Genomic DNA, 24,604 nt, shown 5'->3' on the forward strand with positions numbered 1-24,604 from the left:
ATTAAGACTTTAAATTTTTTTTTTTCTTAAAGCTGCAATATTGTCAAAGGAAATCATAAACAAAATATTCTGTGTGCACTTAAAGGATAACATCAGTACCAGAGAGAAGCTTTTTTTTTTTTTGTAAGAGTGATTTATTTTTTCAAATGACAATGGTACAGACGACATGAAAGCACAGAGAGGGAGGAAAGGGGGGTTGAAATCATCCAATGCATGGATATTCCATGATGAGGGCTGAGGGGCAAGCTAGAGTACCAAATGGAGTAAAAGATAGCGTATCAAAAATTTCCTTTTTTTTCATATATATATTTATATAGGACTAATAATTCTCTTTAACTATGCAAAGCAGGGCATGCCCGTTTTTCCATTTATCTTGAAGCATGGCTTTCCCTAAGTAGAGCCAACATTATTATTCTTTCCACAAAAAAAAAAAAAGACTGGACATGTATTTGGGGGCTGGGTGGGGGCGTTAAGAGGCGTCCTAGAGTCCTTTCCGATGTGTGGCGTTGTGTCTCAATGTCGCACGCTTGGGCGTGTCCACGGGGTTTTGGATTCCTCTAGTGAAGGGTCGTCCTCAGCGGGTAAAAGTCTTTCCACTGGGGGGAGGAAAGACACATTAGACACAAAAACACCAAACAGGTCATTGTCTTTCCCGTTACCGTCTTCTAACTATTTAGGAACTATAGTATGTCGCAACATCAGACTTCGTCAGCCGCTTTAACTACGTCTGAATGTATTTTTAGAGGAACAATTTGACATTTTAGGGAACGGTCTCATTTACTTTCATTTGCCAAAAAAAAAAAGCATTTAAAGTTAAACCAAGAGATTGTTTTTCATGTAGTTTAAACAGCTAAGAACTAGATGTTGCCTCATTTAGTACCAAAGTATTCTTCAGTTCAGCACGATGAGAGCTAATTACTTTAATCTAACTTTTTAACTTGATAGTAACAACGGCAGGATATTTGTGGTATGATTTAATCTGAAAAATGAAACAATAAGTGATCGAAACTCAACGCAAAAGATGGCAGTTATGAGCTACTTGCTCCAGTTACACGTTAACCACAGAACAAAGACTCTCTGTGCTCCGACGGTACATATTTCCCAATTATTTCAGCACTACAAAGCTAATAAACAGCGTCTGTGCAACTGTTTGGAGGTTTGAGGAAAACAGAGAACTGTAAAAATTCCTTCCTGACTCACTTCAAACACCGCAAAAACAGTCACACACCTCAAAAACACACAAAGACGCAGGAAGAGAGAGAGATAATGCAGAGATAGTGTATCTCAAAGCGCTGGTCATCTGTTATCGTCATAGAAACGAGGGGCGTGCGTCGACAGAGAGGGGGGCGACTTACGAGATGGTCTTCATCTCCTTCTTCTCTGCGTCGGGTCGAGCGCGGTTCAGCACCTTGAGGAATTCCGACGTCTTAGCCCTCATGCGTGTGTGGATGTAGGCCTGTGGACGAGTCGCATAAACAAGGGCCGATGAAGTTCTTTCATCCAACCGGTGCAGATTTTCGTGCAAGATTAAAATTACAACATTTTTGCATCATGCGTGACATCTAAAAACAAAGAACGCGGCGGAGACAATAGCAGCTGTTATGACAGCGTGTAGTCCACAGTTTCTCAACCATAAACCACTCACAACATTTTCTATTGTGCAAAAGCTACGGTTAGGAGGCTGGAATGTGCAATCAGAGGAGGACTAGCCTGTGATTAGACTCGGAGCTTGTAGTGCGAGTGTTCGACAGGTGCTCCTCTTATTAAAATAATAACGTTATCCATTGTGTGACCGGGGAGAGCTCAGCTACTGGAGAAAGACTGACCTTGGAGCACTTTATGTGGTAGTGCAGGTAGTCCCTGAAGGTGTGGATGAGGTTGATGGTGTTGTCTCTGGCATTGGCGTTGGTGTGACGTGGGAACAGGACTGAAAACATCATCGGACAGTCGGTATCAGATTTGTTTATGAGTGAAATGATCGCAGTAGAGGCAATGATTATCATGTACTAACCGAAGGTGATGTATCCAATATTGTCCCCGACAGCTGCGTCCGTGTCCTTCAGCTCCAGTGGGGGCTCCCTGTGGCTGAACAGCACCTGGGGGGCCGTGTGGCTGGCTCGCCGACCCTCTCGGAACTCCTGAACACAGGTAAGCGTACGGTACACTCGATTAGTTTTAGGTTATAGTAAAACACAACACACAGTATAGTCCGTTTTGGCTTGTTTGACTCCTCAACTGATGGGCTTTTAAATCCACGTGGCCTCACACACCTGCATGAAAACTTTGCCGATGATGACGTCGTCGTCATCTTTGAACACCGTGCTGAACACCACCGTCACTCTGTCCTTCTTGGCCTCCAGATACCTGAGACGAAAGAACATGTCAGAGCAGCTCAATCATGCCATAATCCTCCCACAAGAGGCACTTTCTTCTTTTTTCAAACTCAGTTTAATAAACATCTGAAATGTGCTTTTCTAAACTTTACTCGTTGCCTTCAGACGAGACACTTGAGCTTTCAAACTCTCTCTCTCACGTACATGGACTCATCCTCTCTGTAGTGGACCACGGCCCTCTTCTCGCCCTCTTTGCCCTCTTCCTGGAACTTGAAGTACTTTTCAAACACAGAGGCGAAGCAGTTCCTCTTGAGCATCCCCGCCTGGTGCACGACCTCCTCTTTATTGGCCGGTAGCGCTTCCAGGTCGTAGAGGAGGGACACGTTGTAGCCTAATAGGGAAACCGATCAGAAACAGAGCAATGAGGGTCAGCCAGGGTCAGCCACGTTCAATTTCACTGTTTTACATTAAAGGAACAAGTGAGCTACCACAAACTAACACATACTGAGATAACTGTGTATAAATGAGGAACAAATGCAGGGATATAAAAACTCATATGTGATCAGTGTAACAAGTAACTATGTGAGAACTTACAAGCCTCTGGTGAAACCAGGAAATTCCCATAGACCCTCTTCAGCAGCTGGAATTAGAAATATGACCTTTATTTGCATAATACTTCTCCAAATACAGAAGTACTTCACAGAAAAACCACAGCACGAAGGCAAAAGAGGAGGTTCAAGAGAATACAAAAACACCAATAAAAAGCAGAGAAAGAAAGAAACTGTACAACAATAGGTGGTCTATGTACTGTTGCAGGAAGGAGGTGTGTAATTTAACATGGGGGCCTCCTCTCTAATGGATACCTGTCTGTGTGGAATGAACTGAGGTAGACTTAGCAGGAATATGCAAATCAAATCCGGTGTGGCAATAACAGACCACAAAAGACAGAGGGTAGTATACTAAATTCCTTTTTTCTTATTTAAGTTTAATCTGAGCAAGCAGCAAACTAACAATGTGAGAATATAAAAGAATTAAAAAAATAGACTTCACAGGCTGAATAACTGAATGTGACACCACTGAACCATTCATTTATCCCTCTGCTCTTTAGTGTTGGGGAACAAGGAGGGAAGCTGTGGACGGCAGCCAAGACATTCATACACAGGAGCTGCCGCTCGCAGTCAGCATTTCCCAGCCTGGCCCTTGGGTGAGTCACACAAACTCACTTCCTGTTTCTACCAGAAGCCTCTGCAGCTGCTTTCTTCCTTACATGGCAACGAGCTCTTGTAGTGGTGGTGCGAGTGCAGATAACAATCATGACCTCATTCTGCTTTTTTTAAAGTACTTTATCAGCACATAATTACCACCAAAACCAGGGAGAAACAGCATTGTTGCCTGGACTATTAATGAGAATGATTTTATTGTTGCAGCAGTACATGTTTGCAAGATGGCTGTAGGTTTAAACAGCAGCTTGAAAGAAAAGTATCGCTGAAATGAAGAGTTAATAACTAAAAAGCAAGAATATTTAAACTCTTGAAATATGATAACATACGTTTCGGACACCCTGGATGCTGTAAATGCATCTTCCAATTTGAGGGTTTCTGTCTAGACAAGCACAGAGGAACATTCTCTACATTCCTCCTTTACGTAGCTCCTCATACCTCGTCAGCTCCATGCTCCTGCAGCTCCTTGTAGAACTTCAGGGAGATGCTGACCATCACTTTGGTCTTGTCCCCGTTGGGGTTGGAGATGTGGTACAAGACGCCATCGAAATCTGCAGCAGAGATGAACGTTAAAGCCTGCTGTTAACCCTTACCTTCTGAACTTGCCAGTATATAAAACAATTTGAGTTTCACATACGAGATGCGACACCTAATCTAGCAGCAATTAGTGGCAGAGCTGAGCATGTGCAGCAGGTTTATTGCATAATAGGAAGATAACAAGTGTGGCGACATCAGCCGAAGGCACAGATAAAAATCAGTCTCACCTCCAGCAATAGCCTTAAAACGTAAGAATATACAGTGCTAAAAACACAACAAGCGATCACTCAGTAGTTGGACTCTCGCTTGGTTTGGTATAAAGCAAGCTGTTGGATAAGATGCCATATCATCTCACCTGCAAACGTCACATCGACGGCCTCTGGCTTTGTTCTGCAAGGAAAAATGATATCAGGAGATGCACGAGGAACACGTTGTCCAGCCACATATTCACGTTTAATTTACTAAATACTGTACGGCTCAGAATGTGGTAAATTTTACAACAAAATGACACACACTGACAATGTTAATCAATAAGATGATCATTCCATAGATCCCAGCAGGTCAAATTGCTGCTTGCCATTTCAAGGCAGTACAGCAGGCATTAGGAACGTATGATGGGCATTATTTGACTATTTACTGACATTTTTATAGACTCAACAATTGGTCAATAACATGAGAATCTGCAAATTGCAAATGTCCAAAATCTTTCAAACAGCTGTCCATAAAGTTCGATTTTCTAACGGATCAGCTCGACAATATTGTCTTTTCTTAAACCAGCAAAAACACTATTTAGAGGACGTGCAGCAGGCAGTGAATTCATACTTTTAAACAGATGTTTGCTGCAGTAGTTTACTGATACAGTGCATGCTACAAGGAGCTGCTGCTGCTGCACAGGACTTGACTCAGCTTGACTACAGGAATGCGGAAGTTGGGAGACAGGCGACGGTTGGCTAACGAGTAGCTGCTAACTGGTGCCGTGGAAACATCATCGTTGAATGATGTGCCTTTCTTAAGTGGAAGAGCAACTTCGATTCAACAGCCCTGCGTTGTTACGTTGTGGTTAGTGAGTCGTGACGTGTGGGAGGGGGGGACGTACACCGGATGTGAGTTTTGGCTACTCTTGACAGAACCGAGGTGTCAAAAACGGTGTACTCCTTATAAAACGTATTTCTTCCTGGTGACTAGGTTTGATAAACGTCTAGTCGACGTCTGTGTTTGACAACAGTGTGACCTCCATTAACTACGAGGTACCGAACCACAAGCGTCGGCTTTATTACACCCGGCTAATGCTGTGCAACCTCGTAATAAGACGTTATATTTAATATTCGTGTTGAACCTTAAACACTTTGTTTTTTTTCACCTGCGAGCACTGGGATAAAAATCATTGGGGTTTTAACACCGTGTGACCGGACTAGCCGTGCAGACACACCCCAGCTTCAGGCGCACCAGTCGCGGCGAAACGGCAAGAGCGTTCGCTCCACATTTTTAGCCATTTTTACCAACAAATACGACGAACTAGCCGATTTGTGCAAAGCGGTAAACGTTTGTCAGCTGCGTCCGAGCCGACCCCGGCCCCTCCCTGCTTCATTAGATGCACACAACATCTCCCGTAGCGCTAAAGGGGAAGCTAACTGACGTTAGCAATGTTAGCCAGGTGTAACACTGATTTCTCACCCGTTGGATGCGCCGTCGAACTTCAACGACAGCGTCTCCTCTATGATGCGGTTATTGATTTCTAACAGGATCATCGCAGCGGACGCCGGTGTCGAGGAGAAAAGGGGGGGTGATCGGTGCTGTTTGGTGGGATTAACCTCTTTGTGTCAAATTCTGCAATTTTTTTTTTCCTCCCTTGACAGACCAGAGCGCTTCCGTCGAGTTCGAGGCTGCTTCCGCCTGTCGCTTCCGCGTATTTTACACTCAGGACCCCCCAGAAGATGTAGGCGCCCGCGGTGTTGCCTGTAATAAATTATTGGCTTACTATTTAGTTATCAAGAATTTTGTATCAAACAAATGTCCACGTATTATGTATACTCTATAAAAGAATACACGGTCCTTATCACAAATGTAATCATTACAATCATTACTCACTCTTTCAATTTAAGGTGGGTTATCTTGATTTTTTTGTTTGTTTTTTTTACCCAAAAATGTCATAATTATTTAGAAGATGCTTTTTTTTCGGGGTAATATTATTTGATTGTTCCACATTGGTTTATCCATATTAGATGTACTGAAAAGTTTTTGGTTCTCACCTGTCAAATACAAATAGAGGGGATAATAACAAGGTCATAAAGTTCACTTTAACATGGTAAGTATGAGGAGTAGTACATTTAAACACAGGCGTCAGTCTAATGACAAGGTATGTCAAAATAATTGCCAGTAACTGCTGAACATTATGTCGCAACCAACAACACTCATCAATCAGAACTTCTGAATTTTTCAGTTGAGTGGTTTAGTAAAAGATGAAGTTTCGGGAACTTAATAAAGGAACCACTGTGTTGTTCATGCCTTAAATAAATAAAGAGCCATTAGCAACAGGAGTTCAATTAAACTGACGTTTGGCTCATTCATGGCACAAGTATTTTCCAGTCTGATATGTTACTCCAAACTACATTAGTAGCTCTGCAACACAGCCAACAACCAATTTTTCATTAAAGCTGAAATAATTGTTTGATTTATCAAATAAAAGATCAAAATAATAATAATTTAAGTACATTTTGCTTAATTTTCTGTTCTTTTAAATAAGGAGGATTCTGAATGAAGGACTCACTCAACATTATATCACATTTACATCCCAAAATACTATAGAAAACAACCAGCTGAGAGGACCTCAGGGTGGTGGCAGCAGAATAATGTATATACGTCAGTCCTTTGTCAAATACAGAAACTCATAAAAAGTGTTATCTTATAGAACATGCATGGATACTGCCCCGCTCCCGACATAAACTAAATTCCAAGCATAGTTGGGAACTTTAAAGTGATAACAGCCTTGTAATAAACAGTACTCATGCTCAGTTTCCAGTATATCTTCTGAAACAAAGGACGATAAGGTGAGGAATTTGCATTCATTGTGTTTACAGCACATAAATGGTCGACCGAAGGGCAAATATTTCTTCCTCATTGGAACCGGATGAAAAAATAATATGCTAATGTCAATCATACTTTTCTAAAGATAAGCTTACCAAGAAGAGTCATGTCACATGACCAGGTGAAACATGATGACTATGCATCAGTAATGACAGGGGTGAAGCTGATTGAAGGGCGCCACCGACGCTCCTCCGCCTCTCGATCTTAAAGTAAAGCTGGATGTGCATCCAGATGTAAAGTCAACACAGTTATAAACATAGCAGCGTGTCCCTGCAGCTGTCACATAACGGAGACAGTTACACTTAATGGCGGTATTGTTCGCAGCCTCCATCAGGTTGCATGGAAGTGCCCCAACGAGAATGGCCTGTTTTCTTAAGTTTCTCGTTAACAGCACTAAATAAACTCAGAGGAAAAAATGAGGAAAAAGAGGCATAAAAAAAGCATGAAGCAATAGTATCATGACATCTTTTTCCTCATTTTTTCCTCTGACTTTATTTAGTGCTGTTTAATCCAAGCAGTGGTTAACGAGAAACTTAAAAACAGGCCATTCTCGTTGGGGCACTTCCATGCAACCTGATGGAGGCTGCGAACAATACCACCATTAAGTGTTGCGGAGCCTTTCTGTCTCCGTTATGTGACAGACATGCTGCTATGTTTATAACTGTGTTGACTTTACGTCTGGATACACATTCAGCTTTACTTTAAGATTGAGAGGTGGAGGAGTGTCCTTCAATCAGCTTCATCCCTGTCATTACTGATGCGTGGTCCATCATGTGTCACCTCGTACCTGATTTATTTTTTTGACAGCAGACGTAGCATTGGAACAAAACAGATGTTGCAACAGCAAGTGCGAGAACAAATTATTTCATTACCAGAAAATGTCCCAGCTGACTTCCTGACCTGCTGATTTGTAAACCACCACACCTTACCTCACAACCTTGGTGACACAATGACTTGCAACAGCGACGTTTCATATCTTGTGATTTAGTTGTTTCAAAATGTGCGTATCAATCACAACATTTAAATATTCAGTCTGAAAATATAAAGGATTCTGTTTTGTTAATAGTCTGATGCATAGTGTCATTTGTTGTCACGGTGGCGTTGGAGACATTGTGATAATCGTCAAAATGTCTTCTGTTGGAAAGACGTATTTTAGTAAAGACGTCTGATGATGCAGGCATGTGCAGTAACACATTCGGGAAGGAAACAGGATATTGGTTCAACTCACTAAAAAAAAAATCACAGTGTATAGCACGTAAAGGGATGGCCATCGACACAGACTCGTTCTGGTGTCGAGTTGTTGTTATCTTGAAAGAAAGCTGTGGCCATGTCAGGTGAGCGTCTGAAGTAGTTATTCTTGTAGGACACAATGTAAAAATGTGTCTCTTTTGTACTTTTTAATATATATATCATCATCCTCAAACTGGAGATGTACTGTTCAGCAAAAAATGTGGGAAATAGCAGTTTGTAATTAGTAAAACTTAAAAAAAAACTTCTATCGAGTGTGTGCTTTTTTGCACGTCAATCATCTTTAACATGTCAGAAGCTGTGTTTTTGTGCTGTTGTGATAATGTACTTGTATCTCTGTTTCCATCCATAGTCATGTCGTACGTCTATAACTATGAGTATTTTAATGATACCAGCGACGGCAATTACACACCCTACGTTCCGGATCCAAAGACGCTACCATGTGAGATAAAGCTGCTGTCTCCTGCAGCAGCTTTGACCCTGTGCGTCATCCTCATCATCATCTTCTTACTGGCAATACCAGGGAACCTGTTGGTGGGGTGGGTGATCGCCACCAACAGGCAGGCGCTGACTCCATCGGATGTGTATCTGTTCCACCTGACAGTAGCAGATGGCCTGTTGGCCCTCATCCTCCCATTCATGGCTGTAACGGTGATTGAGGGATGGATCTTTGGGGACTTCATGTGCAAGCTCCTCAGCCTCGCCATCGAAGCAAACTTCTACACCAGCATCCTCTTCCTGGTTTGTATTAGCGTGGATCGCTATCTTGTGATTGTGCGTGCCAGCGAGAGCCTCCAGAGTGGGAAGAGGAAGTGCAGCCGGCTCGTGTGTGCAGCGGTGTGGGCCCTTGGCTCGGCCCTCGCTCTGCCTGCGCTTTTCAACGACGCCATCAAGCCAGACCCCGACTCAGAGAGGATGAGTTGCAGTGAACTCTTTGACATCGGCAGGGCCTCCTACTGGAGGAAAGCCACTCGCGGGTTCCGCCACATCTTTGGCTTCTTGCTCCCACTGGTTGTCATGGTAGCCTGCTACAGCGTCACCATCGCGAGGCTGCTGCGCACTCGAAGTTTCCGGAAGCACCGGGCCATGAAGGTGATCATAGCCGTGGTGATTGCGTTTCTGCTGTGTTGGACGCCGTACCACGTGACCATGATGGTGGACACCCTCATGAGGAACAAGGTGATACCGTTTGACTGCGCTTTGAGGAGATCAGTGAGCGCAGCTCTGGATATAACTCACAGCGTGGCTCTGTTACACAGCTGCATCAACCCCGTCCTCTACGCCTTCGTGGGAGAGAAGTTCAGGAACCAAATGATGAGACTTCTGCAGAGGAAAGCCAGACAGGAGAGTGTGGGTTCAAAGTTCAGCAGGTCGACATCTCAGACCTCAGAAGGCAATGGAGCTTTTCTCTGAAACCTCAAAAAAAATTCATCATTGTCCTTTTTGTCGCTAAGCCAGATAAAGTTATTTCCATCATTGATTATCAGAGGCTGTTTTTTATTGTGCACTGCTGCCATCTATTGACTTTCCAGCCGTCTACATCCTGGATTGAAACCAACTTCCAACCTCTCATTTGATTTAATTAATGTATTAATTTCCATTTTCCTTGCTCAAGAATGGACCAGCTTTTGGATTGTGGGTTTGCTTTATAGTGTTTTTAATATGGAGTGCATCTATTTTAAAGATGAATTCAGCCCTTCACTCTTTTATCTTCCAGCTGATATTTCTGTGTGTATTTATATATGCTACAAAGTGTGTATTAACTGTAAATACTGCTGTCTTTTCATTAAACGTATGCTATTCATATTTCAGCTTTTGTCAAGCTCATCATTACAAATAAAAGGCTTTGCAATCTTTCCTGAAAGTGTGATTATAATTATGTCATAATATTATACTAGTATATATATCATGCATTTAATATTATATTACTCCATATATTTGCATGACATTTTTTTCTTGTTATAGCTTAGAATAGAATTATTATTACGATTATTATTTGAATTAATACCGGTAGTTATACTATTATTTGTCCAGCAGGTGGCGAACATAAACATGTGAAATAAAAGATAGAAACTTTAAATTTTGCAATCTTAGACCTTAAAAACCTAAAAAAAACCAAAATGTATTTATTTTACCAACGTTGTCGCGTCTGTACAATCGCAGAACTACATTTCCCAGAAGTCAACGCGGCAGGAGAGGAGCGAGCGGAAGGGGTAGCTAAGCTTTGAATGCATGCAGTTCACGAGGTATGTATCGTTATGTCACTTTAAAATTACAAATAATAAAAAGAAAAGAGAAAGTCAGCATGTTGTGGACGTTACACGGGCCAACGGTTTCTTTACTTTAACGCTTGTGTCGCTAATTTGTGTGCTAATAAAAGTTACAAGGGTACATTGTTTTTGGACGCATAACTGCTGTGTAGCTAGCTAGCTAAGCTAACTATAACTCCGCACCGGTGTCATACATTGTGCCATATAGTGATTTTCACGTATGTCTGACTCGTTGTGACGCACAGACCAAACCGCAGTCAGGTTTAGCACATTAGCATCCTGTCAATGAGTCATGCTAACGCACCGTGTTAGCCAATGAATGGCTTGTGTAACCTATTTGCAATATTTCATTCATCATTCCACTGTTTCACTGTTGATTACACAGATTGTGTGTATTATTTATGTGTAATCCAACTGGAAATATCATTATAAAGCCCATTTTTGTCCCATTTCATAGTCTAATGTGAATATTTGCTGGTGAAACTAAACTAAAGCTGTTTAAAAGACACCAGTTTGATCCTGTAAACAAACAATTGAGTCTCCCACAGTAAAAAAAAACCCCAGCCAGCCTCTAAGGTCAGGGTCTACATAGTCTGACCGACGACATTGTTATCTTTTCAGGTTAACAATGACACCAGACTCAACTGCTGGGTAGCTCGCTGTTGGAAAATGACACAATGTTGACTGGAGCAAAGGTCAACGCTGTCTCCTACATGGGAAGCGCCACAGGTAGTGTTTTAACCAACCTTGTCACCTTTTCAGTCTTTGGCAGGACGAAGCAGCTGGATTGACACCCACACTGGTTTTTTATGTTTGTCTCCTGGTCTAGTAGGAAGTCGGCAGCCTTCCAAACGAATCCTCACACGGTGATTTGATACGGCGGAGAAGATACACTGCATCACGGAGGGCTCCAGCTGACACAATGGTAGCAGATGACACCGCGGGAGGTGGTCTCAGCTCAGAGGCGGAGAAGAAGATGGACCAGAATTCGCTCGCATCTGCAGACGGCAGAGGACATGCGGACGGAAACATAGAGATGGTTGTCTCCGCTTCTGAGGGGCCGTGTCCCTCCGAAGGTCCCCCGGAGGAAGCCGGGGAGCCCAAACAGTTCAAGTGGGCCGTAATATTCTTGTGTTTATTTGGATTTATGGTGTCCATAAAGCCCGGGGAGCCCTTCATCACGCCGTATTTACTCAGCCCTGAGAAGAACTTCACCAGGGAACAGGTTAGTGTTGTTTTACAACTATGTTTGTCTTTTAATCAAATTTGAAATATATTTATCCGGTTAAATATTGACTACAGCGGAAAAGCCCAAAGGTCTTACACGAGTTCAGAGTTAAAGTTAACCAGTAAGTTTTTCCACTTGCAGTCATGAACTTGTTGCCCCGTAGAAAGAATGAATGTCCTGTGGAGGGCCTGCTGATCCATATTATAGCGGTCAAAGTTCAAATTCTTCCAAAGGAGATCCGTGGAATAGCTTCGTGAAGAATGGCTACAAAATAATAATGACAGGATTGTGTGTGTTTTTTGTGTTAATTTCTGTGTTTTATATTCTGAGTTGACCATGATCTTAATTGTTGTTCCCAAGCAAGCGTGCACTTGATCAGGGCTGGAAGTATTTTATTCATTTGAGACTAATCTGCAGATTATCCTGATTAGTCGCTTTGTCATTTAGTCGACAACTTGTCAGAAAATAGCGAAAGATATTACAGTCACGTGTCATAAAATGTCATGTTTTTGTTTGATCAACAATCAAATCCCCCAACATATTAAATGCATGTTGCATATTGCCATCAGAGGTGCGTTGGATACAGTTATATTTATTTATTCCTTGATTTAATGAGATATCTTTGAGCTCGAGCGAAATTGTGATGGAAGTTTCTCACCTTTTTTTTTTTAATATAAACGACAACAATGGGAAAATTGATTATGAAAGTAAATGGATTAATTGAAAATGAAAACAATCGTGTAGCCCAACCCTCTTGACTAGTGTAAAACAAAAATCATATCATTTTTAATTGAAATTTGCTACACAAAAGATGTTTTCAGAGAAGCTCATCCTCCTAACTGATTTCTTAATTGACTTTTTTGTCAATTCCAGGTGACCAATGAGATCACTCCTGTGCTGACGTACTCCTACATGGTGGTGCTGGTTCCGACCTTCCTGCTGACGGACCTGCTGCGCTACAAGCCGGTCCTGATCATCCAGGGCATCAGCCAGGTGGTCATCTGGATCATCCTGCTCCTGGGCACCACCCTCTTGGAGATGCAGCTCATGGAGTTGTTCTACGGCATCACCATGGCCTGCCGCGTGGCCTACTCCTCCTACATCTTCTCCCTGGTCAGCCCGGTCTTCTACCAGCGCGTGGCCGGATACTCTCGCACCGCGGTCCTCTTGGGGGTGTTCGCCAGCTCCGTGCTGGGCCAGCTGTTCATATCCGTTGGCGAAGTCAGCTTCTACACCCTCAACACTATATCGTTGGGTTTCGTCAGCTTCGGTCTGGGACTCTCACTGTGCCTGCCGTGGCCTAAGCGCTCGCTGTTTTTCAACCGGACGCGGTATCAGGAGCTAAAGGAAACGGCGGCGGTTGCCACCAAATCAGAACTGGACAAAATGAACCCGAAGGAGAGCTGCTCTGCGCCGGCAGCTCCTCCGCGCTCTGCGTCACGCTGGAGGGATTCTGTCTTTGTGCAGATCCTGCTGGAGGTGAGAAACGTGGTGAAGAGGCCAAACCTGAGGCTCTGGTCCCTGTGGTGGGTGTTCAACTCCACAGGGTACTACCTGGTGCTGTTCTACGTTCACATCCTGTGGAACAAAGTCTACACGGCCACTGAGAACAAGCACCATTACAACGGGGCAGTGGAGGCAGCTTCTACCCTGCTGAGTGAGACATTCCTGGAGTTGCAATATTTCATTTTTCCGTGGCTTAGTGCTCCTACAGCAGTTAGCTTTCATTTTCAGTCCTTGGTGCTTTCATTCACACTGGCATGTAACTCCGGCTTGCCATCTAAATTTAGATACAAATAATGGGAACAATTCATCTGTGGTCAACGGCAACAACATTTCAAAAGCCCCCTCAGCTGGAGGAAGTGTTTGTTCTTTAATTGATTGTGGCTTTCTTTTCTGAAAACTGGAGTTCTGTTTTTGGGGACACTTTGCTGTCCTTTTATTAGGCACAGTACCGAACTCACCAAACACACTTTTAGCTACATATCAATAGATTTAAGTGTGGAGAAAGCATCATGTCTGTACCTTCCTGTCGCCTGTAGTTAAGAGGTAGCGTTTTATTCTGTGAAGTGATTACATCACGTTTAGTCATCAGTAGTTTAATCAGCTGTAAAGCGCAAAGGTAGCAGTTTTATTTCAATAACATGCAAGCAGTAAAAGATTTGTTATAGTTATTTAGTTAATGATATATTGATGACTAGAGAACATGTTGGCTTGAATGTAATAATCTCCTAAAAGTAGATATTTTTATATTTATTGTAACCGGTTGATAAAACCCATGTTTTTGTGATGAAATGTTATTCCCATCATGATGATGAAAGTGATACTAAAAGATAAAATAATGAAATAAATGCGTGTCTTTCTGCAGGTGCGCTGACTTCCTTCACCGCTGGCTTTGTGAAGATCCGCTGGAACGTCTGGTCTGAGCTGGTCATCGGCGTCATCACAGCGCTGCAGGCGGGTCTGCTGCTCCTCATGGGCACCACGAACAACATATGGGTCTGCTACATGGCCTACGTGCTCTTCAGAGGCTTCTACCAGTTCCTGGTGCCGATCGCCACGTGAGTGCCAAGTGAAATGTATGATTTAATCTCAATATGAAACTACAATTCCGCTGATCGGTGCTGATCCAGTCATCTCCCCGTAGTTTCCAGATCGCCTCGTCACTCACCAAGGAGCTCTGTGCCTTAGTGTTTGGCATCAACACCTTTTTGGGGACCATTCTGAAGACCATCATCAACCTGATATTTTCTGACAAGAGAGGCCTGGCGTTGGACGTGCGCTCTCAGGTAAAACAGTCTTTAAGCACCTCGGCGTTGAAACTCTTCCTTTAGTATTTATTTCATACTTTCCACTGAATTATCTGACTCCGTCTTGTTGTGTTTCTGTTACAGTTCCTGGTGTATTTCGTTTACTTCGCCATTCTCACCGTCGTCTACCTCGTCTGCGCTGCCGTGGTGATCGTCCGTCACAATAGGAACCAGCGCGGAGGAGCCGGGGGCGAGGCGGCGCCCACGGAGCTCAGCCCCGTGGCTGCAGACTTGGAGGCAGAGAGTGCCAAAGCGTAATGACGCCTTAGAACTGTCTCCTTATCTTATCTGGATAACAGTGTTTTGCCAATAAGCTCATCAGACTCAGCGGGATCAATCATCTTAACCCCTTGACGTCGACGGGGTGGTTTCAGTGTTGGCTGCTGAGCCTTAATCATAGAAGTGCCTCCTCTGCTGCCGAAGCTCCTGCACTGCACCACTGAGAGCGGCGGCTCGCGTCCGACACCTTGTTTTGTACGGTCAGATCGAAAGTAAATTCTACTTTTTTGTGTTTTGTATAGGAAACGAACGAGGAGGCTTCCTGTCCTGTTTCAGTGACAGTGATTGATGATTACTATGTGATCACCAGATATTACTTTAAAATGAGTATTGGCACTCCTATCGTAGTGTTACAGGTGGATGATTGTTTGAAAAATAACACTGCATATTCATATTACTAGGTACGTTTCTGTTTTGATAATCAAATTCCACATCACATTCTAATAATCAGATTATATCTGTTTATTTGAAGCTGTAAAACGTTTCATGCAGTCGATTTCATTTTTTATTAATGATTTTAAAGATGTAGAGGCTGCAGCATCAGAATGTTTTGAATAATCCACGTTTGATACGTACAATAAGCTGCAGGCTGTAATTTACACGCATTTCACAATTAGACTGAACTGAGTATGATTATTAAACATGCGGTGCTTCTTTTCCAGAGTTGATTTTCAGCAGCATGTCGGGTGAAGTTGGAAAACAAAGCGTCAGTCAGTATTGCTGCTAATTCTATTTACTCTACTTTTGACTCAAAGTCCCAGGAAAACTGGAGGCACACTCGACTCTATATTTACATAATCAAAGACAGGAATGCTGTGTTACTGGATGCAACAGGAACTACAATGCAAACATACGTTTTTTTTTTTTTTTTTTAAACATCAATTTGCTGCTTTAAAAAGCAAAATGTGGATTTTTAATCTTTCTTAAAATAGATCCAAAAGTCTCACCAGTAGTGACTTTGAGTTTATTCAACATGTGTAGATATTTCTGATTTGAAATAATTGCTGAGATAAATTGGAACTGTGAATTAAGTCTGAATGCTGTAAAAAAAAGAAAAAACACTGACATTAATAATTAAAGAAATAAAAGTAAGATGATAAAAACCTTGTTCTTTGTGTACATTTAATATCACATTCATCTTTTCCCTGATAAACTGTTTTGCAGCTGAAATCCAACAAACTTTAGGTTTAAATTGTGTTGTTAACGCTGTTTGTGGTTCTCGATTTTAAAGTGAGTTGTTTGGTCAGCTGCAGTTGCTGCTCGCAGCATGACGACTCCTCTTGATTCTTATTTGTTTTTCTGCATTTCTTTTCCCGCAGGTCTTTATTTTTGTTTTGTTTATACAGCTGAACAGTGATGGGATGAAACCACCTTGTTCAACACCAGTTTCCCTCCTGGAAAAAGCTGCGTGTGAAACCGAGAGTAGGCAAAATGAGGATATCGTCCATGAAGTGGTTTTGAGTAAGCAGTCGTTCCCAGCAGGTCTGCATTTGCACTTTACCTTTGTTCAGGTTAAATATAAAATAAGCTCGCAAAGGAAAACTAAAGAGCCATAACTTGAGGCGCACAGACTAGAAACATTTACAATTTTGACAAATGTTTTTAAAGCTGCTCTGAGAAGAACAGCCTTCCTGTGACTGAAATGTGTCCACTTGCTGCCCTCAAGTGGTTCGACCGTTTACTTTTTATTTATTCATCTGTTGGAAAAGGAACGACTGAAGACATGCACATTTAAAAAGATATTCTGTTGCTTTTATTAAACCCAGCCCATGCAAAACACACATTTATACGTCTACATGCTTTATAACCCAAAACACATTAACAAGCTGCAATAAATACAGAGCTGTCGGTGTCACATCCGTTAGAAGTGCTGCTCTGCATGTTAAAAAAAACACATCATTAGTCTGTCTCGAGGTGATTTGAGCTTTAAAAGTGCTGCTTTTGTAACCAGCATCCCAACGCTGTATTCTGTAGCTACACGGAAAAGAAAAGACGAGTTTAGTGCAAAAACGTATTTGGGAAGTGGCACCAAAAAATTGCTGATTGACTTATTTTCAAGCTTGAAATCTCCCAATCGTTTGTTCACGACGCTCATAGTAGCTGTTTGTGAGGAGTCAGCAGTCATTACTGCACAATGTCTTGCTTGTTGGTTGAGCTGGTGGACCAAACCACACAATGGTGTCTTTTCTCCCCCCCCCCCCCTTCTCTGCTTTCAGTCCACTTCCTCCCCCAGTCCAAGCTCTTCTCTGGCACAGAGGCCACGTGGATCCACATCAGACCTGCTCGGTTTAACGAGGTGCCCTCCGGGTGTCAGGTACATGTCCGCAGGAAAGGAAACTTTGCAGGGTTTCCTGGTATTGTCTAAAACCTGGAAGCCCCTCATGTTTCTGCATTTCTTCGCATGAAAGCAATGCCTTTAGGTTGTAGTCTGTAGTCTTTTTGTCTATTTTTTTTAATCCAACTCTAAATAACTTGTAACATTTCCCATCTAAGTGTAATTCTTAAAATCTTAAAAGTGAGTCTTGAAAAATGCCTTTTGGTCCGTTTTGTCTCTTTAAATGTAGATGATTTCACCACTTTTCACTTCAAGTTACCGGAGCTGACACGACTATAAGGTTTTTCTAATAATATGTGTTGTGTAAACACAAGACGGACGAATCGCAATGTGCAGCTTCACTGTAGATCATCTTGTTTTACTTCTCGACTCGGCGGCGCTTGGCTGCCTATGTCATCGGCGTTTCCTCTGCGAAAAGGAAAGAAGTCACACTGCTAAAATGCACACCATTAGTTATATTCATATATCGCATACAAAGTAAATGAGCATATTTTTATCTTACCGTCCGTTTGTCTCTTCTCTTGAGCAGGGGAACCATTAGCTTCAGCAGCGTCTCTCGCTGTATCAAGGTCATAAACGTACAGTTGTCAACCTTTGTTGTCAACATATATAGACAACCAAAAAAACAAACAGAAACTTACGTTCCCTTTCGTGCTTCCTCCAGAAGTCTGCATTGGGACAAAAGAATGGTGACATGAAGATGTTTAGAAATCCTCGTATCAGTAAACATCCTGTTTGATTTTTAAGGCATAAATAGGTGTAAATATGTAATTTAAGTGACTGACCTGCTTCCCACGGCATGGACGCTGCAGGGAGGGAAGTAAAGCAGAAAGAAAAAAGCCTGGTAATTCACATTCTTTATCGCAATCTCAGATGTCAAATTATACTACAATTCCCAGAATGCCTTTAAAGGAACCCCAAAGAGAACCGAAATAAGTCACAAAGTTTCACCACTTACTTTTTTGGAAAAACCACTTTCCTAGAGGAAATAAAGAAAAAGATTTAATTTCCCTTGTGATTATCAGACGTACATAAAACAAGACAGCTGCTTGATTTGATTATCGAAGGCTATTATTGCTAAAAAATGGAAATCAAACATGCATCAGGAGTTCTCACCTGCTTTACACCTGTGAACAGTGACCAGCAGCAGCACTGACATCAGCAGGGCGATGAACACCGTGAGTCCCGTGGAAATGTTCATTTTCACCGGAGGCTCTGTTACAAGTTGGGAGTTATCACATCGGGAGTTATCAGTTATCACGTCGGGAGTTATCAGTTATCACGTCGGGAGTTATCAGTTATCACGTCGGGAGTTATCAGTTATCACGTCGGGAGTTATCAGTTATCACGTCGGGAGTTATCGGTTATCACGTCGGGAGTTATCGGTTATCACGTCGGGAGTTATCAGTTATCACGTCGGGAGTTATCAGTTATCACGTCGGGAGTTATCAGTTATCACGTCCGGAGTTATCAGTTATCACGTCGGGAGTTATCAGTTATCACGTCCAGAGTTATCAGTTATCACGTCGGGAGTTATCAGTTATCACGTCGGGAGTTATCAGTTATCACGTCGGGAGTTATCAGTTATCACGTCGGGAGTTATCAGTTATCACGTCGGGAGTTATCACGTCCGGAGTTATCAGTTATCACGTCGGGAGTTATCACGTCCGGAGTTATCAGTTATCACGTCGGGAGTTATCACGTCCGGAGTTATCAGTTATCACGTCGGGAGTTATCAGTTATCACGTTGGGAGTTATCACGTCGGGAGTTATCAGTTATCACGTCGGGAGTTATCAGTTATCACGTCGGGAGTTATCAGTTATCACGTCCGGAGTTATCAGTTATCACATTGGGAGTTATCAGTTATCACGTCGGGAGTTATCGGTTATCACGTCGGGAGTTATCGGTTATCACGTTGGGAGTTATCGGTTATCACGTTGGGAGTTATCACGTCGGGAGTTATTAGTTATCACGTTGGGAGTTATCAGTTATCACGTCGGGAGTTATCACGTCGGGAGTTATCAGTTATCACGTCGGGAGTTATCAGTTATCACGTCGGGAGTTATCACGTCGGGAGTTATCACGTCGGGAGTTATCACGTCGGGAGTTATCAGTTATCACGTCGGGAGTTATCACGTTGGGAGTTATCAGTTATCACGTTGGGAGTTATCAGTTATCACGTTGGGAGTTATCAGTTATCACGTCGGGAGTTATCGGTTATCACGTCGGGAGTTATCGGTTATCACGTCGGGAGTTATCGGTTATCACGTCGGGAGTTATCAGTTATCACGTCGGGAGTTATCAGTTATCACGTCGGGAGTTATCACGTCGGGAGTTATCAGTTATCACGTCGGGAGTTATCAGTTATCATGTCGGGAGTTATCAGTTATCACGTCGGGAGTTATCGGTTATCACGTCGGGAGTTATCAGTTATCACGTCGGGAGTTATCATGTCGGGAGTTATCAGTTATCACGTCGGGAGTTATCAGTTATCATGTCGGGAGTTATCAGTTATCACGTCGGGAGTTATCGGTTATCACGTCGGGAGTTATCAGTTATCACGTCGGGAGTTATCAGTTATCACGTCGGGAGTTATAGGTTATCACGTCGGGAGTTATAGGTTATCACGTCGGGAGTTATCTGTTATCACGTCGGGAGTTATCGGTTATCACGTCGGGAGTTATCACGTCGGGAGTTATCAGTTATCACGTCGGGAGTTATCTGTTATCACGTCGGGAGTTATCAGTTATCACGTCGGGAGTTATCACGTCGGGAGTTACCGTGTCGAGATGTCTCACCGGTGACGAGAGGGTTGGGGACGGCTTGGCTGCTCTCCCGGCTGACCGGATTCACCAGCTCGCAGATGAACTCTTTCCTGCTTGAGCTGTCTTCCTGGAAACGGAGAAATAAAGTGTTAGTTTAAATAAGGATGTTGTAGGGAAATGGATTTGAGACACCCACAGACCAAAAAGAGGATACCTTTGTAATGTGCTGCTCCTTCGATGAACCCGTCACATTGTCACCTGACTTCCACCTGTAGGTGACGGGTTCGGCGTGTGTCGTGTCTCCATTGCAGGTCAGATTGCATCTGGTCGCCTCATCGTCGCAGGATTGGCTCACATCCGGTATAGGGACGGGAGCTGTTATATCGGGGGGAGACGTTAAGAAATAGGCCTAGTATGTCACGATGATTTCCCAGATGAACTTTTTTTCCACTCACAGATGACTTGGAGGTGAATCGCTGGACTCTTTACGTCGTTGATCTCCGCGGTGTACAGTCCGCTGTCGTTTCTGGTCAGCCCTGTGATGGTCATCTCCCCGTTTGAAGGGTTCAGGTTGCCGCGCTCTGAACAAACGACAGAAGTCTGGACCTCACACACCGCTGCACTGTTGCTTTAAAACACCGTGAGTCCGTATCAACGTACCTTCAAATTGACGGTAACCATCGGTTTCCGTCCCGTCCCACTGGATGGCGATGTTGGAACCGTGCATCCAGATGATGCCGGTGATGCCGCCAATCAGCGGGACATTCGCTGGTTTGAGGACGACGTCATCGCCCACCTTCTTGTAGAGCGTTACTGCATGGACGAAAAAGAAAACATCCCTTAAATGGGAATCCGGTCGAAGAGATAATGGAGATTAAGCTGTTGCCTTGAAGCAAGCAGTTTGTTATTTTTCTCATCTATCGAGACTAAACACGTTGTCTGATTCCAGCTTATAACCACAATAATCTGTACTTACTTTGTTTTTTACTTTTAAAAAATTCGATTCACTTTGTCTTCATGACATTCTTTTTCATGTTATTTGTTTTATTCTTTTCTGTTATCACTGGCTGTCCAAGGGTGTCTTATTATTCATAAGAGGTTTATTCCCATCTATACACTCCAATATTGCTAACTGTAATATATGGTGCACTGATTCCTTCTATTTTGTCCATTTCTACTGCATCGCTGCGTTTCACTCTATTCTGTTGTATTCTATTGACGGTTGACCTTATGCTGCCTTCAGGCGCCACTCGGAAAATCCTTCTTGTTACTTGTGAATAACGGGAATGTCACGTTCAGGTGCTTCGCTATCGGGACTAATTGGGGGAAATGCTACATTTAATCACGTAGATTACAGATTATATAAATGTAACAAATAAATACCATGTTGAACGGTTCTGGGACCGGTTTCCCAAAACCTTCTTAAAGCCTTCTTAACGCAAGTCATTCGTAACCCCTACTTAGAGTTCCTACTTAACATTTCGCGTGAAAAAACTAACAAATACGCATGTAATTAAGGATGTAATTGGCTCAATCTCCTCCACTGTTTCTATATTTTCTATATCTTTATATAGTATTTTTTCTGGTTCAACTACGGTGGGGCTAACTCATACGGCGGTGGGGCATAAAATCAATGCCAGAATTTCAATGTGACTATATAACAACACCCAGTGGCGCCGCCAGCCGGAATGCAGTACGCACTGTGCATACTTTTTTTGAAGGTGAAAACAAAAATTGATGGTGCTGAACCGGGCCGGATTGGAAGATTCAGCGGGCTAGATATTTAAATTATGCACTTTTCTTGGTTATTTTGTTGTTGTTTTTTTCTTGGTGGTTTTATGGTAGGGCTAACGCAGGGCCGTCCCTTGGCATAGGCCGTATAGGCAAATGCTAAGGGCGCCGTCCATTGGGGGGCGCCACGCAAGTGCCGCAAATGGTAAAAAAAATAAAAAAATTAAATAAAAAGTTGGTACAAGAAATAATCCCACGTTAATTTAAATGCAAAGCAAAGCCTATTTAATAGAAATAATATTTGTTACAACATTACAACCCCCCCCCCTCCCATGCACGATGCGCCCCCTCCCTTCCCGTATCATGATTCTTTTTGGACGTCGTCACCACATCAAAAAATCAACACAAGATGTCAAAACGGCCAAAACTGTCCGGTGCCCAGGGAAGAAAAAGAAGAAAAGAAGAGGAGGAGGAACGAGAAAAAGACAGAGGTAACGTTACATGAAATTATTTATCTGTTACAGATAGACACCTGGCTTTTTAGCATTAGGATAACGTTACATGATTCGCTAATTGCTAATCAATAAATAGCTAACGTTAGTTGACTGTTTTAACGTCAGTTAATATTGTGGAGGGGGCTAAGTTGTTATGGAAAGTAATAATGTAACGTTAGGTAATTACAGTACTCCCACCTTACATTCCTCAGGGACATTTGTATTAGATCCTTTAAGCAGGTCTTTACATTTGTTTACATTTTTATTGCCTTCTGGTTAGCTCACGTTTGCCCTGCTGGTAATAGTGACTTTTCCACCCCTTTATATATTATAGTTGTAAGCCTAGTTGTTAAAGTGCACATCATTAATGTTAATTAAGCAATATCACATGAGAGAATGCTGTTTTGAATATGAGCACTGCTGTGATTCGATCAAAGATAATCATAACATAACATTCTCATATGATATATTCCTGCTACTTTGCATTCTGCTATTCAGCATTTCACTGTAATGATGACTATAAATTAAATCTAATCTAATTTGCATCAGTTAACATCATACATATATCTCTTTGGTTTTTCATTTATATTATATCATTTCATTTTATTCCTGGAATCATATGTTTTTATTATTAGACTGTAATACTCAATGGTGTCACATACTCCTCTCTTCAGATGCACTGTTGACATTTCTAAATCCCACCCCTGGGCCATCTACCACATCTGCCACTGCTGCCTCCACCTCAGCAGCACAACCCAGCCATGATGCAGCAGCATCAAGCGGTCTTCCTGTTGCCCCCACCTTTAATATCTTGTTTTGTGCAGTGCCTTATTTATATTGTATTTTTAATTTATTTTATGCAACTTGTTGACACGTTTTATTTTGTGTTTAGTTAGATCTTATACTTAAGACTATTTATGAATGTATGTAAAAATGATTGTATTTCATATATTCATTGTATTTTTTGTATTCATTTATTTATTCATAATTTTTTTATCTTGTTAACTATTCTGATTGTGAATTTGCTTTCTTTAAGTAAAAAAAATGTCAAAGACAAAGCTATTCGGTTTCTTGTGAGTAGATACACTACACTGCCCATGCAAGGGGGGCGCCACCTAAAATCTTGCCTAGGGCCCCAGATTGGTTAGGGCCGGGCCTGGGCTAACGGTAGGGCTAACACAATTCTTGATGGGGCTAATATAGCCTGGCGCCGCCACTGATTTCAGCACTTTCTTTCTGGACAGCGCCGTGTACGAACGACGTAAGGAGTGTTTCTTAAGAAGACTCCTAAGAACTACGACTATAGAGTAACAACTTGGGTAACGTAGGAGTCTTCGTAAGAGTGGACGTTATCGGGAAACCGGGGTCTGGTCACCTCGACTCGGGGAACTCGGGTATCAAAAGTATCCATCGCGAGGGGTGCCCTTCGTGTGCAAATTCCGAGTCTGCAACTCGTCTTTACCACGATTCCGATAGCACGTGAAGGCAGCATTGGCGAGAGCACAGTAAATCTGGCAGTCGTTACCGCTGGCGTTGTTGGGTGGGGTCGTGGATTCGTTTAAACTACAACACATGTACTTTCTATAAGCCACACAAAAAACAGACGCGTTCAATGGCAGAAAAAACAGCGAGTTATGCGTGATGACCTTACCGGAGTCCACGATGGGGAGGAATAGGAACGTCCAACCGGCCCAACCCACGGGAGTCACAGGCGGCCACATCCTTAGTCGCTGAAACTGTCGGAAAATTCAAGCTCTCGTCGTGAAATGACATCAACGCAACGATATTTAAACGCTAAAAGGATTGCATGCTTGCTTCGGAAAACAAGCAAAAGCGTTAGCAACGTTCAAGTGGTGCGAGGCGGTGTGAAGAAAGTGAAAGTTTGAAGTGAAACCCAGCGTCCAGTGTGTCCCCGCCTCCACTGCGTTATTCACTATGAATATTAATAAGTTTACTGTAAATAGTTCAGTACTCACCCTAGATGTGTCACTATCCAACACAATCACTAGTGTAGTTGGTTACTTACTGGATGAAGTGCAGAGAAGTAATAAGTAATAATAATTCTTCACACACACAAATAAAAATACGGCGCAATGCCGCCAGCTAGTGGACGGAGTTCATTACTGCAGCCAGAAAACAATAGCCTCTGTTTCTCTGCAACAGACAGATAATGTGTTCGTTTTTTTTTCTTTCGTTTTACATTAAGAGTAACACACTGGCCTGTAATTCAGGTCCTAGCTTGACCTGGATTTGTTAATTCACATCATTT

At 42.6% G+C, this 24,604-nt stretch overlaps 4 protein-coding genes across 6 annotated transcripts; 2 read left to right on the plus strand and 2 right to left on the minus strand.

The window, feature by feature from the left end:
* Positions 1 to 110: 110 nt before the first annotated feature.
* On the minus strand, positions 111 to 5,967 carry arpc2 (actin related protein 2/3 complex, subunit 2). The gene is made up of 10 exons (XM_084003911.1): positions 5,765 to 5,967; positions 4,446 to 4,480; positions 3,992 to 4,104; positions 2,928 to 2,973; positions 2,538 to 2,724; positions 2,271 to 2,364; positions 2,012 to 2,138; positions 1,827 to 1,927; positions 1,356 to 1,456; positions 111 to 596 (listed from the first exon to the last, which is right to left on the minus strand). The coding sequence occupies exons 1-10, from the start codon at positions 5,836 to 5,838 to the stop codon at positions 575 to 577; spliced, it is 900 nt and encodes a 299-aa protein (XP_083860037.1). The 5' UTR covers positions 5,839 to 5,967; the 3' UTR covers positions 111 to 574.
* Positions 5,968 to 8,447: 2,480 nt separating this feature from the next.
* On the plus strand, positions 8,448 to 10,228 carry cxcr1 (chemokine (C-X-C motif) receptor 1). Its single transcript, XM_084004398.1, has 2 exons — positions 8,448 to 8,508; positions 8,775 to 10,228. The coding sequence occupies exons 1-2, from the start codon at positions 8,502 to 8,504 to the stop codon at positions 9,833 to 9,835; spliced, it is 1,068 nt and encodes a 355-aa protein (XP_083860524.1). The 5' UTR covers positions 8,448 to 8,501; the 3' UTR covers positions 9,836 to 10,228.
* A 386-nt stretch (positions 10,229 to 10,614) lies between these two features.
* Positions 10,615 to 15,885, plus strand: slc19a1 (solute carrier family 19 member 1). Of its 2 annotated transcripts, none has more exons than XM_084003907.1 (7): positions 10,615 to 10,668; positions 11,314 to 11,421; positions 11,522 to 11,917; positions 12,794 to 13,577; positions 14,289 to 14,481; positions 14,568 to 14,709; positions 14,815 to 15,885. In XM_084003907.1, the coding sequence occupies exons 3-7, from the start codon at positions 11,615 to 11,617 to the stop codon at positions 14,986 to 14,988; spliced, it is 1,596 nt and encodes a 531-aa protein (XP_083860033.1). In that variant the 5' UTR covers positions 10,615 to 10,668; positions 11,314 to 11,421; positions 11,522 to 11,614; the 3' UTR covers positions 14,989 to 15,885. The 2 variants fall into 2 exon arrangements, with proteins under 2 accessions (XP_083860033.1, XP_083860034.1); XM_084003908.1 differs by having other exon boundaries at positions 11,525 to 11,917.
* Positions 15,886 to 16,739: 854 nt separating this feature from the next.
* LOC311009912 (uncharacterized protein) lies at positions 16,740 to 24,206 on the minus strand. Of its 2 annotated transcripts, none has more exons than XM_084004356.1 (11): positions 23,987 to 24,206; positions 20,771 to 20,923; positions 20,566 to 20,691; positions 20,325 to 20,485; positions 20,126 to 20,237; positions 18,461 to 18,559; positions 18,303 to 18,323; positions 18,130 to 18,150; positions 17,986 to 18,012; positions 17,847 to 17,903; positions 16,740 to 17,752 (listed from the first exon to the last, which is right to left on the minus strand). In XM_084004356.1, the coding sequence occupies exons 1-11, from the start codon at positions 24,054 to 24,056 to the stop codon at positions 17,733 to 17,735; spliced, it is 867 nt and encodes a 288-aa protein (XP_083860482.1). In that variant the 5' UTR covers positions 24,057 to 24,206; the 3' UTR covers positions 16,740 to 17,732. The 2 variants fall into 2 exon arrangements, with proteins under 2 accessions (XP_083860482.1, XP_083860483.1); XM_084004357.1 differs by having other exon boundaries at positions 20,144 to 20,237; positions 23,987 to 24,203.
* Positions 24,207 to 24,604: the final 398 nt, after the last annotated feature.

This window comes from Eutrigla gurnardus (assembly GCF_963514095.1).
Source record: "Eutrigla gurnardus genome assembly, chromosome: 24".
In the NCBI taxonomy this organism is placed as follows: domain Eukaryota; kingdom Metazoa; phylum Chordata; class Actinopteri; order Perciformes; family Triglidae; genus Eutrigla; species Eutrigla gurnardus.

Excerpts from the sequence above, each read along its gene's own strand:
- arpc2 (XM_084003911.1), bottom strand. The coding sequence starts at position 5,838 with ATGATCCTGTTAGAAATCAATAACCGCATCATAGAGGAGACGCTGTCG. Across the intron at positions 4,481-5,764 it reads TTCGACGGCGCATCCAACGG|AACAAAGCCAGAGGCCGTCG; the intron begins GTGAGAAATCAG and ends TTTTCCTTGCAG. Across the intron at positions 1,457-1,826 it reads ACCACATAAAGTGCTCCAAG|GCCTACATCCACACACGCAT; the intron begins GTCAGTCTTTCT and ends ACTCGTCCACAG.
- slc19a1 (XM_084003907.1), top strand. The coding sequence starts at position 11,615 with ATGGTAGCAGATGACACCGCGGGAGGTGGTCTCAGCTCAGAGGCGGAG. Across the intron at positions 13,578-14,288 it reads GGCAGCTTCTACCCTGCTGA|GTGCGCTGACTTCCTTCACC; the intron begins GTGAGACATTCC and ends GTCTTTCTGCAG. Across the intron at positions 14,482-14,567 it reads TTCCTGGTGCCGATCGCCAC|TTTCCAGATCGCCTCGTCAC; the intron begins GTGAGTGCCAAG and ends ATCTCCCCGTAG.
- LOC311009912 (XM_084004356.1), bottom strand. The coding sequence starts at position 24,056 with ATGTGGCCGCCTGTGACTCCCGTGGGTTGGGCCGGTTGGACGTTCCTA. Across the intron at positions 20,486-20,565 it reads GATTCACCTCCAAGTCATCT|CTCCCGTCCCTATACCGGAT; the intron begins GTGAGTGGAAAA and ends CCGATATAACAG. Across the intron at positions 18,151-18,302 it reads AAAGTGGTTTTTCCAAAAAA|CGTCCATGCCGTGGGAAGCA; the intron begins GTAAGTGGTGAA and ends CCCTCCCTGCAG.